General features: G+C 34.4%; 4 protein-coding genes across 4 annotated transcripts; 2 read left to right on the top strand and 2 right to left on the bottom strand.

Moving 5' to 3' along the window:
• Window positions 1-585: 585 nt before the first annotated feature.
• LOC114420867 (TPR and ankyrin repeat-containing protein 1-like) lies at window positions 586-3,160 on the bottom strand. Its single transcript, XM_028386584.1, is given in 7 exon segments — window positions 586-781; window positions 783-828; window positions 830-1,020; window positions 1,101-1,161; window positions 1,163-1,338; window positions 1,340-2,273; window positions 2,985-3,160. Coding segments are annotated over 7 exon segments (1,752 nt in total). The 3' UTR covers window positions 586-613.
• Window positions 3,161-7,386: 4,226 nt separating this feature from the next.
• LOC114421515 lies at window positions 7,387-9,606 on the top strand. Its single transcript, XM_028387471.1, has 3 exons — window positions 7,387-7,625; window positions 7,721-7,858; window positions 9,360-9,606. Exons 1-3 carry the CDS (start codon window positions 7,538-7,540, stop codon window positions 9,374-9,376), a joined length of 243 nt encoding a protein of 80 aa, XP_028243272.1. The 5' UTR covers window positions 7,387-7,537; the 3' UTR covers window positions 9,377-9,606.
• Window positions 9,607-9,770: 164 nt separating this feature from the next.
• On the bottom strand, window positions 9,771-14,482 carry LOC114421514 (LRR receptor-like serine/threonine-protein kinase GSO1). The gene is made up of 2 exons (XM_028387470.1): window positions 10,367-14,482; window positions 9,771-10,265 (listed from the first exon to the last, which is right to left on the bottom strand). The coding sequence occupies exons 1-2, from the start codon at window positions 13,821-13,823 to the stop codon at window positions 9,895-9,897; spliced, it is 3,828 nt and encodes a 1,275-aa protein (XP_028243271.1). The 5' UTR covers window positions 13,824-14,482; the 3' UTR covers window positions 9,771-9,894.
• A 4,272-nt stretch (window positions 14,483-18,754) lies between these two features.
• On the top strand, window positions 18,755-20,290 carry LOC114421513 (CLAVATA3/ESR (CLE)-related protein TDIF-like). Its single transcript, XM_028387468.1, has 2 exons — window positions 18,755-19,394; window positions 19,799-20,290. Exons 1-2 carry the CDS (start codon window positions 19,057-19,059, stop codon window positions 19,821-19,823), a joined length of 363 nt encoding a protein of 120 aa, XP_028243269.1. The 5' UTR covers window positions 18,755-19,056; the 3' UTR covers window positions 19,824-20,290.
• Window positions 20,291-20,782: the final 492 nt, after the last annotated feature.

Genomic DNA, 20,782 nt, shown 5'->3' with positions numbered 1-20,782 from the left:
TCTAACAACTCTCCAATGCTACTAATTTTTCTTTCACTAGATTGATCTATTTTTGAGTTAAGTGATACTTCTAATTGTAATTCCATGCTCAAGTTAGGATTGATTTTGGTTAAAGACTTAAGTATCAAATCACATGTACCAACAATTTTTTATTTAGTCATTATACCCATTAAGCATCATCGTTCATTGTACTACATTGCCTTTGCCACTTCACCATCCAACAAAAGTCAAAATGTCACAATTTTTCAATGTCATAAAATAGATTTAAGATTTTAAAAAAGATTTCAATTAAATAACGGACCGGGTTAAGCATTTGGTTCAACCTACTTTGTTATGTGTTTAATTACTAAATCATTAGCCTTGCAAAGTAGAAATTAATGGAACACATATATCCTCTTATTTCTTTTAATCCATTATTTTTTATCTTTATCTGTAAATTAAATCTTAATAATTTGCTCTATGCCACACATGGTATCAAACTATTTTGAGATATTACATCCAATTTATGCCATATACAGAAAATGTAGGTTTCAAAGCAAACTATAATAAACCTCATAAGACACTAATAAACAATGATTCAATCAAATGAAGATAAAGCATGACATATGTTATTTTAATTCATTACTGTAAAAGCATAATGAATGTAATGGTCAATTATAAAAACAACCTTTTTGCCACGTAACCTCCACTCTTCAGGAGTACTAGCAACTTTCATTGCTTGAGCATGTGAATCATCCAGTTCTTTAAATTTTACAAGACCCTTTTTTCTCCAATAATCAAAACATAGGTCTAGAGTATTCCTCCGTATTCTCACATATCCACAATCTGTCTTGTAAGAGTTATAGCCACATATAACTGCTTAAGTTCAGAGCTCAAGAGATTGTGTTTGGAATCTCTGAAATTTGGATACGACTTATGTTCTGTAGGTTCTAGCATATCTTGTTCCTTCATATACTCATATATCACTCTCCCTCGATTTTTCAAAGGTGAAGAGTCAAAAAAGTTGTACAGCAATACATCCTGGAAAAGGACACATAAGACCATTAAAAAAATACATAACATACACAGTAGAAATGAGTTAGATAAGATGCTTTCACAACCTGAAACTCAAGGCCTTTGCAGTCTAGAATGGTTAAAACAAGAGCCTTCTTCCCTACATAGTCTTACCAAAATTACTTTCTCTGCACCAAAGCCAACAATTTTTCCAGCCACATGTCCACTGTTGCCAAAAATAGTTACAACTGCATTTTTTCTACTTCTACATTTAAGAACCACTGGACATTCCCCATATATCAAACTGGTCTCAGGTTTCAAAACATCAATAGAATGAGGGAAAAAAACGAAAAAGAAGTTCAATGGTGCTCTGGGATAGTTTCAGCACTCCAGCGTGAGTGTGAAAGTTCCTACTCAATAAAAAAGTTTCTGAAATTTTCCCTTTCACTTTTCCTTGATTGTATGTGTTTCCCTTTGATTCTAGCACAAATTTCATGTAAAAGAGAGATTTGATATCTTGGAACCTAAAATCTAGTCCCCTTGCTATTGTTTGAGCAGTGGCCCCACAAAACACAAAACCTTCTTCTACATTTTGGCACACATATTTGAACAAAGCAATTTGAGTCATGGTTAAATCTTGAACCTCATCAATGTACAAAAAGTGCATCTTGTCACCCTCATATTTGTTCATTTTGAGACGACGGTGAAGGTAAATTACAATGTCCGCCAAATCAAAATCCCCTTTATCATTCTTCATTTTCTCATAACTTTGATAAACATCATGTATGATCTCTCTTTTCGGCCTGGTAAGACTTGATCCTTGATTTTCAGATAATGAAAGATATTCCTCACGGCTTAGCTTACCATCGCTAGATTCCACCCCTTGCATACCCCCTTTTATATGGGATATGATTTCAGTGAACACCCTAGAGGAATCAAGTTTCTTAGTGTACTGAGAATTAAAATGGAGCCAATACAATGAATCAAACCTGTCATAAGTTACCTCTTTCTTTCTGATGAATGTTTCCAAAGCAACAGACCTTGCACTGAGGTTCTTAGCATCAGAAGATAAGTCACTGAATCTCTCTAAATAGGAAATTCCCACAGTCCCATCAAGCATCATTAGAAACTTCTGAAATGTTATCACAAGGGGATATGAGTCGATAGGAAGATTCATAAAAGAGTCTGGTGTATTCTTAAACTGTATTGACGTATCAACATCAACAATATCTTCCTCAATAGAATTTCTTTCAGCAGAAATATTGCCACCACATATGATTCTGTATGCATAACAAGTTCTAATATTGTTAAATACCAAACAAAACAATGCATAAAAACTTAAAAAAAATGAAAATTTAAGTGAAGGTATACTGTAATAATATAAAACTAAGGACTAAATATAGTAAATAATATCATTACATAGTTTCCTATACAGAAAACCAAACAAAAAAAAATCATAATCTCAGAAGAAACTTTACATATACCTTCTTATATCATGCTAATTCACTACATTCACATGGTCAATATAGGAGTGAAGCCATAGATTTTATCTTATCAAGGTTGAGAGCAATTTATAATGGTAACTTCACCAATTCTTAAACAATGAGTGAAGGTTCTTTTGTAATTAAACATATCTTGATCTAAATAATAGAGTTAAGTCATTCATATTTATAAAACTAAAATTTTTGCTCCAGTTCTTTTTCCAAATGAAAACATATTCCACAATCATATAAAAGAGATGGAGAAAATATAACAATACAAAAATCTCCCAATAAATTATTTTTAAATTTGCATGTATGTAATATATCAATATATAAATTCAGCTTCAATATATCTGGGTATTTCAAAAGTGAAAAGTGAAAACCAATAAACAAATAGACAATGGAAATAATTAAGAAAGACGAAAGGGATTAATCTAAAGATAGCCAGCTAATGTCAAATTGTTAGCCAGGAGAAAGAAAAGCATATAGTCTTTAGTAGAAGTTCCACACCTTTTCAATCGCACAACGTGATGTTTTACTGCCTGACATAGTTTAGGACTGATTGTAACAAATAGCTGGAGTAAGACAGGCCTATCATTCATAGTAGAATTCTCTTTATACTCTTTATCATGATTCAAACAAGGAATTGCAGCACTGTTAATTCCATATGTTTCTTTAACAGCCATATGATGCTTGTACTCCTTCTGAAATAACTTTACAGTCAAAACAGTGGTTTTCCGGTACCAGAGCGACCCAATACAAATGTACTTTTAGGAAAGAAGATTATGTCATATTCTTCATCTGATACTTCAAACGGTCGAATTCATCACTGATACGATCAGAAAGCAAGTGACTAACTACAACTGATGATAAGGAGTAGAATTTCATCAATAACAAACTCTCCTCGACCTTTGAGTTCTCCACATAAATTCTTTGATCACAACCACCTAATTCAGCTTCATTTTCATTATTATCAAGAGTCTTAAATTTAGTGATCTCTACTGATCTTTCCCAACTTACTGGGATCACATATTCCTAGAAAAGAAGCAAAACACTTGATATTAGCAGCTATAAAAGCTTAGCTCTAACTGAATTTAACTTACAGTACTTACCCCTCTAAGCATTTCTCACTGCAGCGACTTATAAATTCGTCAGTGTAGCTTCCAAATATATTATCAAGACGCTTCACTAATTTTGGGACATCCTCTGGAGGCATTATATTCTTTTCCTATATCTGTTGAACAGACAACAAAGAGACTTTCAACTTTGAATTGCTTTAATATCTGTGATGAATTTCCACAGAATAAGTCCACTTTCATCCTTTTAGGTTTCCACCCAGTTGAGAGTTTGAGCAAGAGGTCAAGAACTAACTTTTTAGTCTGCTTTGATCGCAGTTTCTTAAATGATTTAAGGAAGCTATCACTGAAAAGAACCTGCAACAAAAACAAGGAGAGAAAGTGAACTAAAGGTCAAAAACATGATCGGAAAATCGACAACAAGAGGAAAATGTAAAATTTCAAGAATGAGATTGAAAATACCTTCCACCTGGAATTTTTGAAAAAGAAGTTATCTGCATTAAGCAAATCATCTAACTTATCCAACTCTTTCTTGGTATCCCAGATACTTTTCGCCAATTCCTTGTCTTCATCAGCACTAAAGAAACATTGACGCTTTTTAGCATCAAGCACCAAAGATTTCCAAACATTTTCCTCATTTGTTAGAGTCCTTTCATTTCCCAAAATCAACAAAAAGTACCTGTTCAATATCATAATTTCAGCATTACTCCATATGTCAAGACTAATACAAAAATTTATTTTGGGACAAAATAAAAAATGAAAAAAAATTATAGTAGATAGTAAGCTATGCCTAGCTCTTGTAAGAGCAACCTTAGTCCTATGGTGATTGGAGATGAATTGAAGCGAAGTACTGCGTTTAGTTCGTACAGTTGATAATATATTAATGTCCCGCTCTCCACCCTGGAAACCATCAATTGTTTTCACCTTCACATCAAATCCATCGTGTGTATCATACCGCTGTCCAACAGCATATGTAGCAGGGACGGATCCTGATTCAATTTAGGGGACTAAAATGTCAAATGCTAAATGTTAAATAAAATTATAATAAATAAAATACGTTGGTTTATGATAAAATTCATTAGTGATAGAATTTATATCAAACTTTTCAGTAATTTTTCTCTTAACCTAGGTAATCAAATAATATGTTAGAAATTCATTCTTCATCTTGTATATGAATCTCTTTTTCACAATCTTTATACTATGAAATGATGTCTTTCAGTCGTTGAAATAGGAAAATTTAACACCAAACAAATTAATCAATTAATCAAAGGGTAAATCAAATATTTTCTTGTTTTCACCCATCCTTGACATAACTCAGAAATTGCTCATAGATTTCTTAATTCAAAATGAAAAGGAAAATCAAGTTCATAATATTAACTTTATTCTAAGATTGAAATTTTTCTTCGATAATAACATCATCATGATAAAACTTTATTGTCAAATCACAAATTTTCTTCACATCAACTAATTTGTAAAGATCTTTAGGTTTTAAAGTTGAACTCAAAGTAAGTAATTTTATAGTATTGTCACAAAATCTATTATTAAGCTCATGTAATTGGATGTAAAGGGTAATAATGAACAAATTTATATGATAAAAATATTCTAACTTTACTATGATCAATGCGGCAAACTCGACCTCTTATATTAAATTATTGATATATTTCAATGTGTCCATGAAAACTACATTCCAATTTAGGATCAACCTTTGTTTTCAGTTTGCTTCAAATGATGCAATTGAAACACACGTATTTGCGTATCGGTTTATGCTCTAGAGGGTATAGACATGCAAACACTGGTCATACTCTATGCTGAAGCATAAGTCAGCAACAAAATTAGAAATGTGTATTGTGCCGAAAACACTGTTCATATCATAGACGTGGGCTTGCGGCTCTCTAAGTTTGCAACAAAATTAGAAATTGTTGAAATTGGAAAGGGGGGGCGGGTCCATGCTTGCCCCCCGTATATCCGTCACTGATATGGAGACACTACACCTATACTGAGGTTATCCTTTAAGTCACGCCATGCTGCATAGGATAAAAAAATAATGTAATATATTACTATTAGAAAATATGTGCTTATTAACAAATACTAGATCCTTGATACTGCTAATTACTTAAAATATGACCTACTCACAAACATTAATCCAATTACAACCATGTACTTTGAAATCAATGAAAAAAATTCAATTTTGACAAGTATAGTCCTTTTCAAGGAAAATGAAAATATACTAAAATGATAGATCACCACTGAGATTTCCATGCAGACACAAACCTTTAAAACAGTTTTTAATTATTTTCATCACAACTGCTACTTCAACCATATTTTTCCGGCTTCGTCCAGCATCATCAAACTCTTCAATGCCACCAACTACATTTATAAAGGAATAAGGCCCAAACATTGGCCCTGGAAGATATTGCTTTCTGTAGTTCTTTCTCACAACATTTGGAGCATCGAGAATTTGGTTCAAATAGAAGTGTGAATTGTAATCGATTATAATCCAGCGCAGAAATTGATTATAAAGGTGGACAAATTGATTATAATCGATTATAAACCAGCTCAGAAAAACTGATTTTGATTATAATCGATCGATTATAACAATAATCAATTGTTAAAATAATTTTTTTTTTACAACTATCTCAAGCAAACTCTAAATGAGTTGGCGTTTATCACATAAGAATTTTTCCTTGTAAAAGAAAATAAATATACAAGCAAAGTTACTTAGTAATTAAAAAAAATAATCCAATTGTTGATAACAGTTGTCGGTGATAATGTTGTGTAGGTAATTAGGAATTAGACCTTTAAGACAAATGACAATAAGAATTGTCCAAAAACATAGTATTGAGAGCCATGATTAGATAAAGAGAGAGAACTCTCATGATCAAGAAAATTCATTATTCAATGTAGATTGATACAAGAGAAAGGATATGTATTTATAAGATAACAAATGTGTAACATAGAAGCTACTAGATACTAACTAAATTCAGTTTATGTTGAAGTTTACACAATTACAAAAACATTAAAGTATGATTTCCATCCCTTTTAAATATAAAAATATTCAAAATTTATTTGTGTAAAATTTTAGTATATTATTGGTTCTTGTAAAATTGAAATATCTCACTATTTAATCCAAACATATGTTTGGATAAATTTAAATATACAATGATAGTTTTTCATCTCAATTATGTATATAACCAATGTAAAAAAATAATGTAGGTAGGTTGAATTATTTGAACCTTACTCCAAATTCAAAAACAACATATTTTAATTTTACAATAAACAAAAAAAAAACATACTAAAAATTGTATAAGAATGAATTTTAAATATTTTTATATTTATAAGAATGAAAAATATATTTTAATTTTGCAAAATCCTAACTGTCTTAGTTTGCGATTATGTATATAATGGGTTGCTTATAAGAAAAAAATATATTTTGGTGTGTCAATTTTGAGTTACTTAAAATTAAAGAATTATTTATACAATGATTTATATTAATAATTATTGTTCATGAGTTATTTAACTTTGTGTTAAATATATGAGAAAGAAAAATAATATTTGTGAGTTAAATAAATTTTATTAAAGAAAAAATTAATTAAGTTATTTAAAATTGATGTAACAGAAATTGAGTTTCTTGTAAAATAATTATTTAAAATTAATGAAACAGTTTCTTGTTAAATATATGAGTCACTTGCATTTTAAAATAATTATAAATGTAGTGTCGACTAAAACCTATACTTTTTGCAAATGAAAGCCGCCGAAATCTGTAATGCTAACGACGTGAACTTCAATTGACGAAAATGATTTAATTGACTCATTTTTTAAAATTTAGAGATCAAATGAAATTTTTTAAAAACTTGACGAAAAAAATTACAACTTTCCTTTAATACCCTGCAAAATACTTCATCGTCCCCCGAAACTATTTTTTCCCTGAAGAAATAGGTTTGGTTTCTGAGAGGAAGTTTGTGGAATCTAGTGAGAGGGTAGAGAAAGATGTTGAGTGCGACGGCGATCGGCGCGTTGTTGGGTTTGGGAACCCAGATGTACTCCAATGCTCTCCGCAAACTCCCCTACATGCGCCGTATCTATCCATCTATTTCTCTTTTTTTTTTTCTTCTTCTCGCGAACGCTAATTCAATTCCGTTTCTGATTCATGATTTTTTTTGGCGCGTGTAGATCCGTGGGAGCACGTGGTCGGAATGGGGTTGGGAGCGGTATTTGTGAACCAGCTTCTCAAATGGGAGGCCCAAGTGGAGCAAGACCTCGACAAGATGCTCGAAAAGGCCAAAGCCGCCAACGAAAGACGTTACATAGGTTCCCCTTTTCTTTTCAATCCAAACTATGTAACGAAAGACGCTGCATAGTCTTCTGCTTTATGTTTTAAGTGATTAGGATGATGAATAATTTGGTTTTACTCGATATAGAGTTGTGAGGAATCTGGAACCGTAAGTAATTAGGAGGATAATTTGGCGCTGTCGTTGTTGAATTGGATAAGCAATTTTTGTGAAGTACCTCTTTTGAGGAAGATATTACTGTTTCATTTGGTCCTAAGTTACTAAGGTGTTCGAAAATGTTTGATTCAAGAGGATAATGTGAGCGATGAGTACAAGTGTAGTGGCTTGAACTGCCGTGATATTGTTCCATGTGAAATAGTGGCTTTCTCTGTGCATAAGAATTTGATTCTTTTTAAAGTGATAGTAGCTTGGATGTTGTGGTAAATGTTAATGAAGATTTTGTTTGTTTCTTGATGGGTGGTTTATTGGAACACTGTACACAGTTTTTTGAAGTTGTGAGGAAGCTGAAACTGAATTGGTCTTTGCAATGGCTATTTTGGAGAAAAAGGATAGAGGGTGCCTCTGCAGGAATGGTTGATGTGGATTGTTAGATATTTGGGTGAGAAAGAGAGAAGTTTTGCATAAGAACATGCCTTTTGTCAATGTTAGAATTCGATTAGTAGTTTTATGCAGTATCTCTTTTCTTCGGTTTGGAGTGTCTTGAGTAAGATGTTACTGTTTCATTTGGTCCTAAGTTACTATGGAATTTGAAAATATTAGATTAGTGGAGGATAATGTTAGCAATGAGTACTGGAATAAATATCACTTAATAATGTGATTTTGAACTGCCATTGATGTAGTTCAATATGAAACAGTGGCTATCTATTTAGAAGAATATGATTCCTTTAAGTTAGTGACTTGGATGTTGTGGTAATGATGATGAAGATTTAGTTTGTTTCTTGATAGATGATTTATTGGAACACTACACTGCACAGTTTTTGAACTTGTGATTGCTCATAAGCTACTACAATTTTAATGCAATTGGATGACTTACAGTTTATTGTAATGCATGGTGAAATTTTGGTGAGCAGCCCCACTAAGTAATGTGACTCATCTGATGCTTCAGAGAGTTGATTGCTCCAGCAAGAAATTCTATTCTTCTCATGCATTTTGTGTTATTGAATTATTTTATGTGCTTCATGTGTTATTGATTATTTTTATGGGCTATTATGTTGGGTTTTGTGGTCCATTTATTTTTTCTTGTGTTCTTATTGGTCACTGATTCTCTTCTAGCTTTTAAAGTCAAGAATTTTATTTTCTGTCATTCAATTGTTTGACTTTTTAGAATTTAGTATGGTAATTTCCGAATCATGTTTCTCATCAACAGCCGAATTATGCTTCAAATGTTTTAAGATTTCCAGCTGCTCCTTAATTGAATTGCTTTGGATATGATGTTTTTGGGTTGTCATCTACTTTGGTGATTTTATATTGTCATTTTATTACCTTATTGCTTCTTATTTATTTTTGATATTGCATTGCAGATGGAGATGATGATTAATGCCTGTCTTCAAGGATTGTAGCATTTGGTGAAAATAATCATGAAATATGTTGAACTTGTTGCCTTTGTTTTCTGATTTCATAGTGCTATGTTTGTAAGGCTGTTAATCAGACTATTTTGTGCACATGCTTTTGAAAGCAGTGAAATTGTTGTAAGTGATAATGTTCTGGCCATGTGGCTTCATTGGTAATAAGATTAAATCCGACGATTTGCTTGACTTTATATCACGATATATTTGACTCCAATACCTCTTATCAAATGTGTGCATGCTTTCAGTTTATTTTGGAGAATAAAACATCCCTTGGGACCAGGCATTTGCAAAATATTGATTACAGCCTATCAGCGATTTTAAAAGGATGCCTTGTGATTGTGGGGTTTTTGCTATCCCATGTAATTTGTTTTTGAAAGGTATCGTAGACATAAATCTTAGACATGAATCTTAAAAATGTGATAGAAAGGTATCGTAGACATAAATCTTCCATAATGTTAGGATTTGTTTCAATCCTCTGAAAACAAATTCATTTGTAATGATCCAAATTCATCTTCTCAAAGTTCACTGTCCTGTTGTTGAATACATGGAGGAGACGATCACATGCTTTCCTTGAAGATGGCCTCTCTTGTGGTGTAGTTTTTGTGCACTGTAAGGCTATCTCAAGCACTTGGAATGCAGCAAACTCTTCGCCAGGTAAAAGAGGTTTCAGCTCAGGATCTATCAATTCCTCACGTGCAGAGCCATGTATATCCATGTGCATTTCCACCCATCTCACCATGTCCATCTCAGCTCCAAAAAAATCATTTGTTGGCATTTTACCACTAACAAGTTCCATAAGCACTATTCCCATGCTGTAAACATCACTTTTTTCTGTTGCATGTAGCGAGTATGCATACTCTGAAAATAAAGCCAATATTAAACAAGTTTGTTCAGTGGTTAAAAATTAGGCAGAATAATGTAAGATAAAAATCAATTCAAACTAGCAGTTTGATCACTACCTGGAGCTATGTAGCCATAAGAGCCAGCAAACCAAGAATTAGACTCAGTATTGGAGTCACAATTCTCAGTTAGTGCTTTTGCCAGTCCAAAATCTCCCAAGTGTGCCTCCATTTTGGTATCTAGCAACACGTTGCTGGATTTGATGTCCCTGTGAATGATCCTTGGGACACAATCGTGATGGAGGTACTCCACTCCTTGAGCCAATCCCACAGCAATTTTGAACCTTGTCTCCCAATCAATGCTCCTTTTTACTTTGTTTGCCTTGGCTGGTTTCCCATGAAGCCAATTCCATACACTCCCATTCTCCATGTACTCATATATCAGCAAATTCCAACCTGCTTCTTTGTTTTTATTGGTACAATATCCTATTAGCTTCACAAGATGTCTATGCCTAATCCTCCCTAGTGTCTTGACTTCTCTTATGAAGCTTTTGTTTAACAGAAATTCATCTTTCGATGAAATCTTCTTGACAGCCACCGTCTCGCCAGTGGCCAATTCAGCTTTGTAGATTTTGCCTGAACCTCCTGAACCAATCATGAAGTCATCACTTAGGTTGTTCGTGGCATCCATGATGTCTTCCCATCTGAAATCCCTCTTTCCTGCAGCATTTAGTTGGAACAATGGTCTTCTCTGTGCTTGTGATGAAGAGGAAGAGTAAACATAATTCACTTCACTGCCTTTCCAGCAAAATTCTTGCTTGTTTTTGGAGAAGATTCTCACCGCAAGTATCAAAAGAGCAATTGCAGCTAAAGTTGAAATGGAAGATATAATTGCTACCAATGACTCATTTAGGCCTGCACTCCTAGAAGCATCATCACGGCGGCAACGCTCAAGAGGGCTTCCACAAAGCTGTAGGTTTCCTTCAAATGCCTCGTCTGGCCAGCGGGAGAACTGCTTATCCAATTTTCCTTGAAGGTTGTTGTAAGAGAGATCAAGCTTTCCCAAGCTGCTCATTTCCCCAATATGTGGTGGGACTTCTCCAGTGAGTTGATTGTGGGAAAGATCAAGTGCTTCTAACTTTAACAGAGTCCCAACAGAAGATGGGATTTGGCCTGAGAGATTATTGTAACTGAGGTCTAAAATGATTTGGAGATTTTGAAGTTTTCCAATCTCAGGTGGCATCTCAGCATTGAAGTTATTTCTAGAGAGCCGGAGCTCATAAATCTTGCTCAACTTACCTATCTCCGGAGGGATAGGTCCAGAAAACTTGTTGTGGTCAAGTCTGAGGACATTAAGGTATGCAAGATCACCAATATCAGATGGGAGACTTCCATTCAGAGAGTTATCATTTAGAGAGAGAACTAGCAATTTGGAACATTTGAATAGGCCTAAGGGAAGAGGCCCAGAAAAATTATTGGAGGAGAGCTTAAGCTCTCCCAACTCGGGCAATTTTTCAAGCCATGATGGTATTTGTCCAAAAAGAAGATTGCTGTTTAAATCAATATATGCCAATTTGTTGCACAAAGAAAGCTCAGCTGGTATTGGTCCAGTGAGTGAATTTCCTGAGAGGTCCAACAATGACAGCTCACGGATTTTTGCCAATGTCCTTGGAATTTCACCAGAGAATTTATTGTTACCCAATCTCAGCCTCTGAAGGGAGGGTGAGTTCCCCATTTGGGAAGGAATTTCACCGTCAAACTCGTTTTCGGTAACATCGAAAGAAAGAAATGATTGAGAGCTACACAATGCAGCAATACTACCATTCAATCTGTTCTTTGAAAGATTCACTCTGGTCAAGTTTGCTACATTTATCAATTGGTGAGGGAGGTTACCTTCAAGAGAATTGTTGTAGAGCATGAGCTGTTGCAACGCCTCGAGGAATCCAAACGTTGCGGGGATTGCACCCGAGAGCTGATTGTCAGCCAAATCAAGAATGTTCAGTTTGTGACAATTACCCAAGGTGGCTGGAATCTCACCCACAAGCTCATTCTGTCTAAGGTGAAGAAAGTTCAACTCTTTCAGCCTTCCAATAGTGATGGGAATTTTTCCACTGAAATGGTTCCCAAAGAAATCAACCATTTGCAAACTAGAACAATTACCAATCTCCATAGGTATAGCCTCTGACAATTGATTATCATAAAGATACAAAATTTCCAACTTCCCAAGCATTCCAATCTCTCTTGGAAGAGCACCTTGCAAATTGTTGTGAAACAAAGCAAGTGTCTGCAAACCACTGAGGTTCCCTATGAAGGGAGAGATGGAACCAACCAAGCTGTTATTGTTCAACAAAAGATCAGTTAGCCCCAGCAACCCATAAAGCTCAAGATTTATGGACCCATTGAGTGCATTGTTGGACAAATCAAGTTGCTTTAGTTGCTGGCACTGACTCAACTCAGCTGGAATATCACCATGAAGTCCACTTTCTGACAACATCAAGTGCTCCAAACTTGTTGCATTGGAACATATGGTCTTTGGTATGACACAATTAAGGTTGTTACCAGACAGAACCAAATAAGCTAACTCACCCATGTTGCCTAACTCCTCTGGGATTCCTCCACTGAGCTTGTTCGTTGACAAGTCCAGATTTTGAAGATTACCCAGTTGAGCTAGAGACGGTGGAATAGCACCCTCGAGCTGGTTCCCCATGAAGTTCATGTAAACGAGTTGGCTCACGTCACCGAGTTGGCTCGGAATCTCCCCTGATAAGCTGTTGTTGGCAAAGTTGAGAATTTGCAGATTACTGAGTTGACCCAGTTCACTCGGGATTGAGCCGTTGAGTTTGTTGTTAGCTGCAGTGAAGATGGTGAGGCTTGAGCAGTTCCCCAACTCTGTAGGAATCGGACCCATCAACTCGTTGTCCTGCAGAATCAGATTCTCCAAGAGACTGAGTTTACCTAATCGCCTCGGAATCGACCCGGTGAGTCCACAGGAAGCCAAGCCGAGGTTGACTAAGTTCACCAGGTTCCCAAGAGACGCGGGAATCTTTCCCGTTAGTGTATTGTCACCGAGTCGCATGACTCGGAGACTCGTGAGCGAGCCCAACTCAGTGGGAATGTGACCCGTGAGTTGGTTGGAGAAGAGAAGCAAAGATTGCAATGAAGTGAGTTTAGAGAGGTTAGGTGGAATGGGACCCATGAGGCTGTTGGAGGAGAGATCAAGGTGGAGCAGGTTTTGTAAGAGACCGAGTGAAGGTGATATTGACCCGGTGAGTGACGAGTCAGAAAGGTTGAGACCCACTACTACTTGCACCGAGTCACTATCTAAAGTGTTTGATATTGAGTTTGAGTTTGAGTTCAATTCACATGACACACCTCTCCAACTGCAATAGTCTGTGTTATCCTCTGACCAATCACTCAGAACATTTTGTTGGTCTTGCACAAAAGATTTCTTCACTTCCAACAACAATCTCAAAATGCTCTCACTGTCTGAGTTGACCTGACCAAGGACTAGTAGCATAGAAGAAAAACACAAAAGGAACGCAATTGCAAAAGTTGAAAACTTCGTCATTTGTGGCATTTGGGTTGCTCTATTTTGCAACTTTTAAACACTCACAAACTTGACAAGAGAGTGAGGATTGTTTGGTTTCAAGTTGCGACAAAAAGTTGTTCTTCCTAGTGATGTAGATGAAGGCAGTGTAAAAGTAAGGCTTTTATGGTTCTCTTGGTGTGTGTGTGTGTGTGTACGTACGTGTGAAATGGAAGGGATGGATGGTTGCATGGCAAGGCATGCGTTGGAGATGAGTTGGTATGTGCTGCATGAATATGAATATTGCTAGGAAGCATCGAAAAGGGTGAAAAAATGAGAGATGAGAAACTCTAAAATGAGAACACAACACTTTAGTTAAACACCTTCAGTTGCCATTCTGAAAGAAGAGGGAAGAGTTGAAGGAAGAAGAGATAATCTGATATTGAGAAACAAGAAGGTCAACATATAAGGAAATGAAAAGGTCCAATAATAAATACCATGAAGAGATGAGTATGGAATGCAACAGTGGTCAGAGATTGACTCAGAAATACAGAATTGAAAACTACTATAAGTCATGAAGATATGGGGTTAGGGGAAGATCGATGCAGTAGTTGTTAGTTGATAGAAGAATAGTTGTAGCGGGTTTGGTTTTTTAGCCTCGTGGCTGAGCATGAATGAGACCCCAATGAGAAAGTGAGCAGTTCAATAACATAACAATATCCCTTTTAAAAACTTTATGAACTGAGTTTAGGTATTTGGGCTTGATAATCACTATTCCTATTTTTTTTTTCCAAAGTGGTATATAAAATTTCTTATTTGATATTCAATTAATTTTCTTACCAAATCGGTCTACTTTGAAATAAAATGATACCGAATACTAAATCTTAGTTAAACAACCCAAATAACACTTATGACAATAACTTTTTCTTCACTATTCCCGAAATGAATTCATATGACATCTTTTACAATATTATATATTCCATTCTAATATCTCTTTGTTAAATAGTATTATAATAGTAACTTTTCTACAAACTTTTTGTATCAATACAATTTCTGAAACCTTATTCTGTCCTTGCTTTACAAAGTCAACTGAGTCCTGATCAACGAATCACTATCACTCCCACGCAAGCCAGATAAACTGTTTTAAGTTTAAACTTTAAACCAACCCTTACTCCGTTTCTGTAATTTCATACAATAAAATAAAAAGTAATCACGAACTCTGTTTAGTTTATGCTAGGTCCAAATAAAAGAAAAATTGAATCGAATCCTGTATTTCTTGTCGTTCTTTTTGGTTTGAGTTACCAAACCTGATGTCCTTTTGCAGCGTTTCATCTTTATTATAGGTTGCACGTAACCCTTTTGCGTACTCCAAAAGCCTTTTATTTTAATGTTTTGTCTACTCAATAATGTTACTGTATCCTAATGGATGATAAAACAAATGTTAATTAATTCAAGTTTCTTTATACTCTTGGTTTATTTATGTCCACGGCTCCATACCAATCCACTAAGCAGAAATTTAAAATTTAATTTGGATTGATAACTCAATCATTTATAATGCTATCTCTTGGAATGTATCTGCCTATTGATGAATTTCGATTTCGAATTTGTTATTTGAGTAAATAACACTTTTGTAGCTTGAGAGGATGCAGTACATGATATATGTGTTTTGGCTTAACTTAATTTTCTTAAATAAGATCTGGGATTTAAGCCAATAAAGTAATAATAAAAATAAAATGCATCCGTCGTTTATTCCGTTCTACCAAAATGAATATGAGAAAAACATACTCTAATTATGATGATATATTAAAATTAAGAAGTCAATTGGGGTTGGCAAGCCTATAGACTATAGTGCAACAAAACATGTAGCCCGTTGGTCTTCAAAACTTATCCAATATAGTTCACGGGCCAATGCAATCCATCGTTAACTTAATAATGACCGTACATCGATTGCTAGTATACCATGTTCTTTATTTTTATTTCTTTTTTTGTTTCATAGCATGCATGGCCTTTTGTTCGTATTTATCCCCTTTAACATTTGGGATTATATAGCACCGCCAAGCTCCTCTGTATGAGTATCTGGCATCTGCTTAATGCATGTGAATCTTTTCTATTTCCTAGTTGGTCCCTCCCTTCTGAAATCATATATGTTATAACTCTTTAATATCTTAACTGTAAAGTAGTTCTCCAAATATATTTAGTCTTTTCAAGTATGGTTCACCATTCTAATTCCATATTATTATAGTATTTCAAAGGAAAATTGAAAAAGGATGAGTGTTGGGAGGCTGGTCAGGCTTGGTTTCATTTAAGAAGCAAGTAGGAATATTTTGGCTGATCAAATCACTCCCCAAAGATCTTCACCCGTGATAGATAACAAATAAGTTTTGATAAAAATATTTGTTTAATAAGTTTTTACTTATTACATAAAGTATAATGTCATAAATTTTAGGATTAAATGTTTTTTTTTCTAAATTATTTTGGTTCTTATGCTTTTTTTTTATAATTTTTATCTTTATTGTCAAGTAATAGCATTGATTAGTTGATGAGAGATTAAAAATATAGTTTATTAAATAAAATTATATGTGACTTCTTCGTGAGACTCACTGATATTATTATTAATTGGTTAGCTTGTTGACACTATGGACTAAAACTGTTAATAAAATGCATTGAAATGGGTGACAAGTGATTGTAAATGAGAACTCAACACTTTAGTCAAGCATCTTCAGTTGTCACTCCTCTATACTCTAGTTTTCTTTCTTGCTGTGCAGGGAAACTTTGATGCTTTGAGAGATTCTGTGTCATCTGATTCAGCCATTGGTTATAACTTGGGCAATCTCTTGGATAGTTCTCGATCAATGTTTCTTCCATCTAATACTCATCATAATCAACGACACTAGAAAAAGTAATTCTGAAAAATGCTACAAATAAAAAGACAATGGGACTGTTATTGGAAAAGGTGGATAACGCCGACTCTTGTGCTCTCACGAAAAAGCTTAGAATAAGAGAAATTTGACTATAAATCCACGATTGGCTATTAATTACGATTCAACACAACTAACTGTACGTTGTAGAGATGCTTATCCAAGAGAATAAGACAAATCCTTTGAAGTTAAAAAGAGAACAGAATATAAACAAACAATTAACTTACATAAACACTTTGACCCTTTGGTACCCAATACACAAATAATTAAGGCTTTTCATAATATTTTTGAATAATGCTAGACATCAATCATCTGACCTCATAAAGGTCTCAAATCTCAACCAAAATAAATAAAATTTCTCTTTCGCTCTTCCTATTTCTTTGAGGACATTTCCTTTGTGATCATAAACACTAACCAGTTGCGTATGAAATTTAGCTTCATTATAGCTGGTTACATAGTTCTCCGTGTAAGTATTCTAGCTACTTACAAAAATAATCAATTCAACTTAAAGGTCTACATTATTACACAAAATGGTAGATATCATTTTTATATCCAGTAGTTTGCCTAAAAGTAGAGTTGTAAATTTGGGTCGGTTTAGCCCGTTTGAGTTAGCTCATGAGAAACCACTATGTTTTACTCCAGGTCAGGCTGAGTTATATAATTGTGGGCTAATATTTTTTTAACCAAAGGAAAATTTTCTGCAAGCTGTGGCCAAACGGGGTTAAACATGAGGCCATTTCCGTTAACACCCTTAACAATTTGAATCCAGAAAAGTGAATGAGTGGATTCAAAAGGAATACACTTCAGCTACTAGTCTCCTTTTTTTGGTGACTTCAGCTACTAGTCTCCTAAGGTTACATTTCCCCGATTGCTCTGTGTAAGTTAGATAACAATATTTTCAACTCTCTCATATCAATGTCATTAATTTTGATTCTCTATTGTAGTACTACACATCATCTTGGCAATAGTAATACAGGGATGCGATGCCTCTATTCTTTTCAACCATGATGTAATCATGGAAGTGAGAGGACAATACAAGCAAGCAAGAGACACGGAGAGTTTGAATTAGTGATTGACCATATAAAGGCAAAGATGAAGAACAATTGCCCCAAGACAGTATCTTGTGCAAGCATTGTAACATGTGTTCGAGGGATACCACTTGGATGGTCCATATTGGTTGAGTTTCTCCAATCCTTAATCTAAATGAAGCATTTATTACATACAGCCACATACATTATTGGCTCCAATTTCCTTCAGAATTTAAATTGAAGTTGTTACTAACTTTTTGATAGGAAAATTGTTACTAATTATAACTTACTATTTATGTAACATGATCATATGTGGATCCTGATGCTACAACCCAATATGTGGATCCTGATCCATAGATCAGTTCATGGCAAAGCTAGGCAACATTGAAGTTCTCATGGACCAGAATGAAGGGGATATTAGGAGCAAATACAGTTTTGTCAATGCTTATTGATATTTATTTCTTTGTTTCTGCTTCCAACAATTTCTAATCTGTGCTTGGTTCTCTATCCTATTTCCTTTTTACATGATTATAGCAGTACTTGAAGTTGTTCAAGATGTTTTACACTTTTACTCTTTTACGGGAGTAAGAATAAATGTTTGGTACCTGAATTCGATATCGCAATTAGAACTTAAAAAGTTGAGAAATAGTTTAAATTAAAAGGCGAAATTAAAGTTACAGAAGGAAAAATAAAAATTATTGTTAAGTCAAAAAGAAATTAATGGCTCAGCGCAGAATCGCGAGTCGTACCGTCCTATATTTTGTGGGACATCTCGCGATTTTTTAACGTCTTGTTTTTGTTATTTGTTAATTGATGATTTTGGATTAATTAAGAAAATTTCTTATTTCAAGTAATTTAATTACGTGGGTCATTATCTAACTTTAATAACATATTGAATAAGGTAACTCTAATAACAACTGTGTTTAATTAGATGCCACTTGGCACTTCATGTGTCGTGCCACCTGTGTGTGTAGTTTGTTTACTTTAGATTTGGATGTCATCATGCCAATGCCATTGTTGCAATCACATTGGCACTCATCACAAAGAAATTGAATATGACCATGCAGAAATTTTCATCAATCCCCGCTTTCCCTTTTCATATATATTCAGAAGACTTTCTCTTTCTCTCTTTTATATGTACCTAAACTTCCTTTTTCATTATATAATATTAACCCCCACTATCTTCGCCAAAACAATTATCTACCTTCTCTTTGTCACCTTGTCTCCTTGAGCTGCAAAAAAAATTTCACCATATTTTCATATTCACATACTTTGTTGATGATCACCATGCTAGCTATGCTTCTTGTTGGATGATTTTCATAAGGCCCTTTGTTTTGCATGGCTGGTGATACAGCATCTTCCTTCTCCACTTGCATGGCCATTTTCTTCTCTTTGCTCCTACTTTCTCACTTCACTATGGCCATGCTAGAACACAATAACTTTTCTCCTTCAACATCTAACAAAGAGGGTGCCAAGAAGAGGAACACCAAAGTAGTTGCTTCAGCAAGAGAAGAAAGTGAACAAAATTCCAAGAAGGATATGGCACTAGGAGACACTGGCAAAGGCAGCATTCATGTTCCAAAGAGAGAGCACTCTCAACACTCTCAATCTCAAAACAGGATCTTCAATGCTAGTGCACATGAAGTCCCAAGTGGTCCAAACCCCATTTCAAACAGGTAAATTAAGTAGTAGAAGAAAGAAGATCCACAAAAAAAAAAGGAAAAAAAAAGTATTATTACCAACCTTGAGGTGTATGGCTTTCATTTTTTTTTACTTTTTCTTTTTTTTTCTCTACCTTTTTTTGGGTTTTGTTTTTATCTATTTGCAAAGGATTAATTTGGATTAATTCTAAGGCTTCAAAGCAGTTTGATATCAGTGAAGTCTTTGTTCACATTGTTGTTCTGAAATCGGAAGCTTGATCATGTGTAGTAATGATTTAAACATTATAGGATATGCGTATATGAGATTATATTATATAATTGTTGTCATCATTATGTTAATGTTATTGGATAAAAAAACGACGAGGGAATGATGGTTTAAATTTGTAATGGTTTTGGGTGCTTTTGTTTATGACGAGGAGGTTAATTGCTCACTGCACGCTATAGTGAAAGGAGAAATGAAGGAAAAGAGCAAGAAACCTCCCTCAACCACAACATTGTTTTGCGTGAAAAAGTTTACATGGATTTGGCATCCAAAGCAGCGTATGAAGGGTCAATATCTTTCTTCCTCAATATCCCAAAATATCCTCACCACTTTCTCTGGAACTCCCTTGGTACCCTTTGTCCCATTCCTTTTAAAATTGAAGCAAAACATGGCAAGCTGTCTCTCAACTCTTACATCTCCATCCAGTGTCTCTTTCTTCTTGTTGGATAGTGGTAGTATATATAGTACATACATACCTATCTTGTTCATCAATCATTAGAATCTGACAAACTTAATTGGAAAAAAATACTGGTTAATTTTAGTTGTTTTTCCTTGTCTAAATGGTTGTGTATTGTATTTCTGGTAGCTATGTTGGTACACTTGAATCATGATTTCAAAGGTTGGGATAAAGCTACCAAGATTCCAAAGTGATAAGCATCATAAACTGTCCTTTCAAATTTTGTGGGATGAAATACGTCCACATTTCAAACAATTTGTCAGTTCAGTTTACTGAATTCAATGTTAAATGTAATGGAAGCTATGCATGGAGGGGCATTTTCGACCGCATTCCATCTCATAAAAACATTAAACTCAAAACTTAGACGCTATTTAGTTTGAGAAAACGTTTTCTATTTTCATTTTGTTCAATATTATTTGAAAGTTTGTATAGGAAATAGTAAAACAAACTTTTGTTGCTTTCTTTTTTTAATTTTTTTTTTGTTTTTACTTTTTATTATATAAACTTCAGAAAATAGGAAACAAATTTAAGTTTCAAATGTAAGAACACAGCTAGTAAGAGGAGGTACGTTAGATCTCTTTAGGCAATGAGACATGATTTGGCCTTCACTTTTGATTGCAGGGGGTCTTGTCACTTTAATAAGTTATTAGGAATCAATTTAACTGCTTTGTAACACTAGGACTC

The sequence above is a fragment of the Glycine soja genome, chromosome 8, assembly GCF_004193775.1.
Source record: "Glycine soja cultivar W05 chromosome 8, ASM419377v2, whole genome shotgun sequence".
NCBI classification, from domain to species: Eukaryota; Viridiplantae; Streptophyta; class Magnoliopsida; order Fabales; family Fabaceae; genus Glycine; species Glycine soja.
The sequence above is the reverse complement of the archived record's forward strand: the minus strand, read 5'-3'. Positions and strand labels throughout refer to the sequence as shown.

Coding starts and splice junctions, on each gene's coding strand:
- LOC114421514 (XM_028387470.1), bottom strand. CDS start 13,823: ATGCCACAAATGACGAAGTTTTCAACTTTTGCAATTGCGTTCCTTTTG. Junction 10,266..10,366: donor TTATGGCTACATAGCTCCAG/GTAGTGATCAAA, acceptor CTTTATTTTCAG/AGTATGCATACTCGCTACAT.
- LOC114421515 (XM_028387471.1), top strand. CDS start 7,538: ATGTTGAGTGCGACGGCGATCGGCGCGTTGTTGGGTTTGGGAACCCAG. Junction 7,626..7,720: donor CAAACTCCCCTACATGCGCC/GTATCTATCCAT, acceptor TGGCGCGTGTAG/ATCCGTGGGAGCACGTGGTC.
- LOC114421513 (XM_028387468.1), top strand. CDS start 19,057: ATGGCTGGTGATACAGCATCTTCCTTCTCCACTTGCATGGCCATTTTC. Junction 19,395..19,798: donor CCAAACCCCATTTCAAACAG/GTAAATTAAGTA, acceptor TATGACGAGGAG/GTTAATTGCTCACTGCACGC.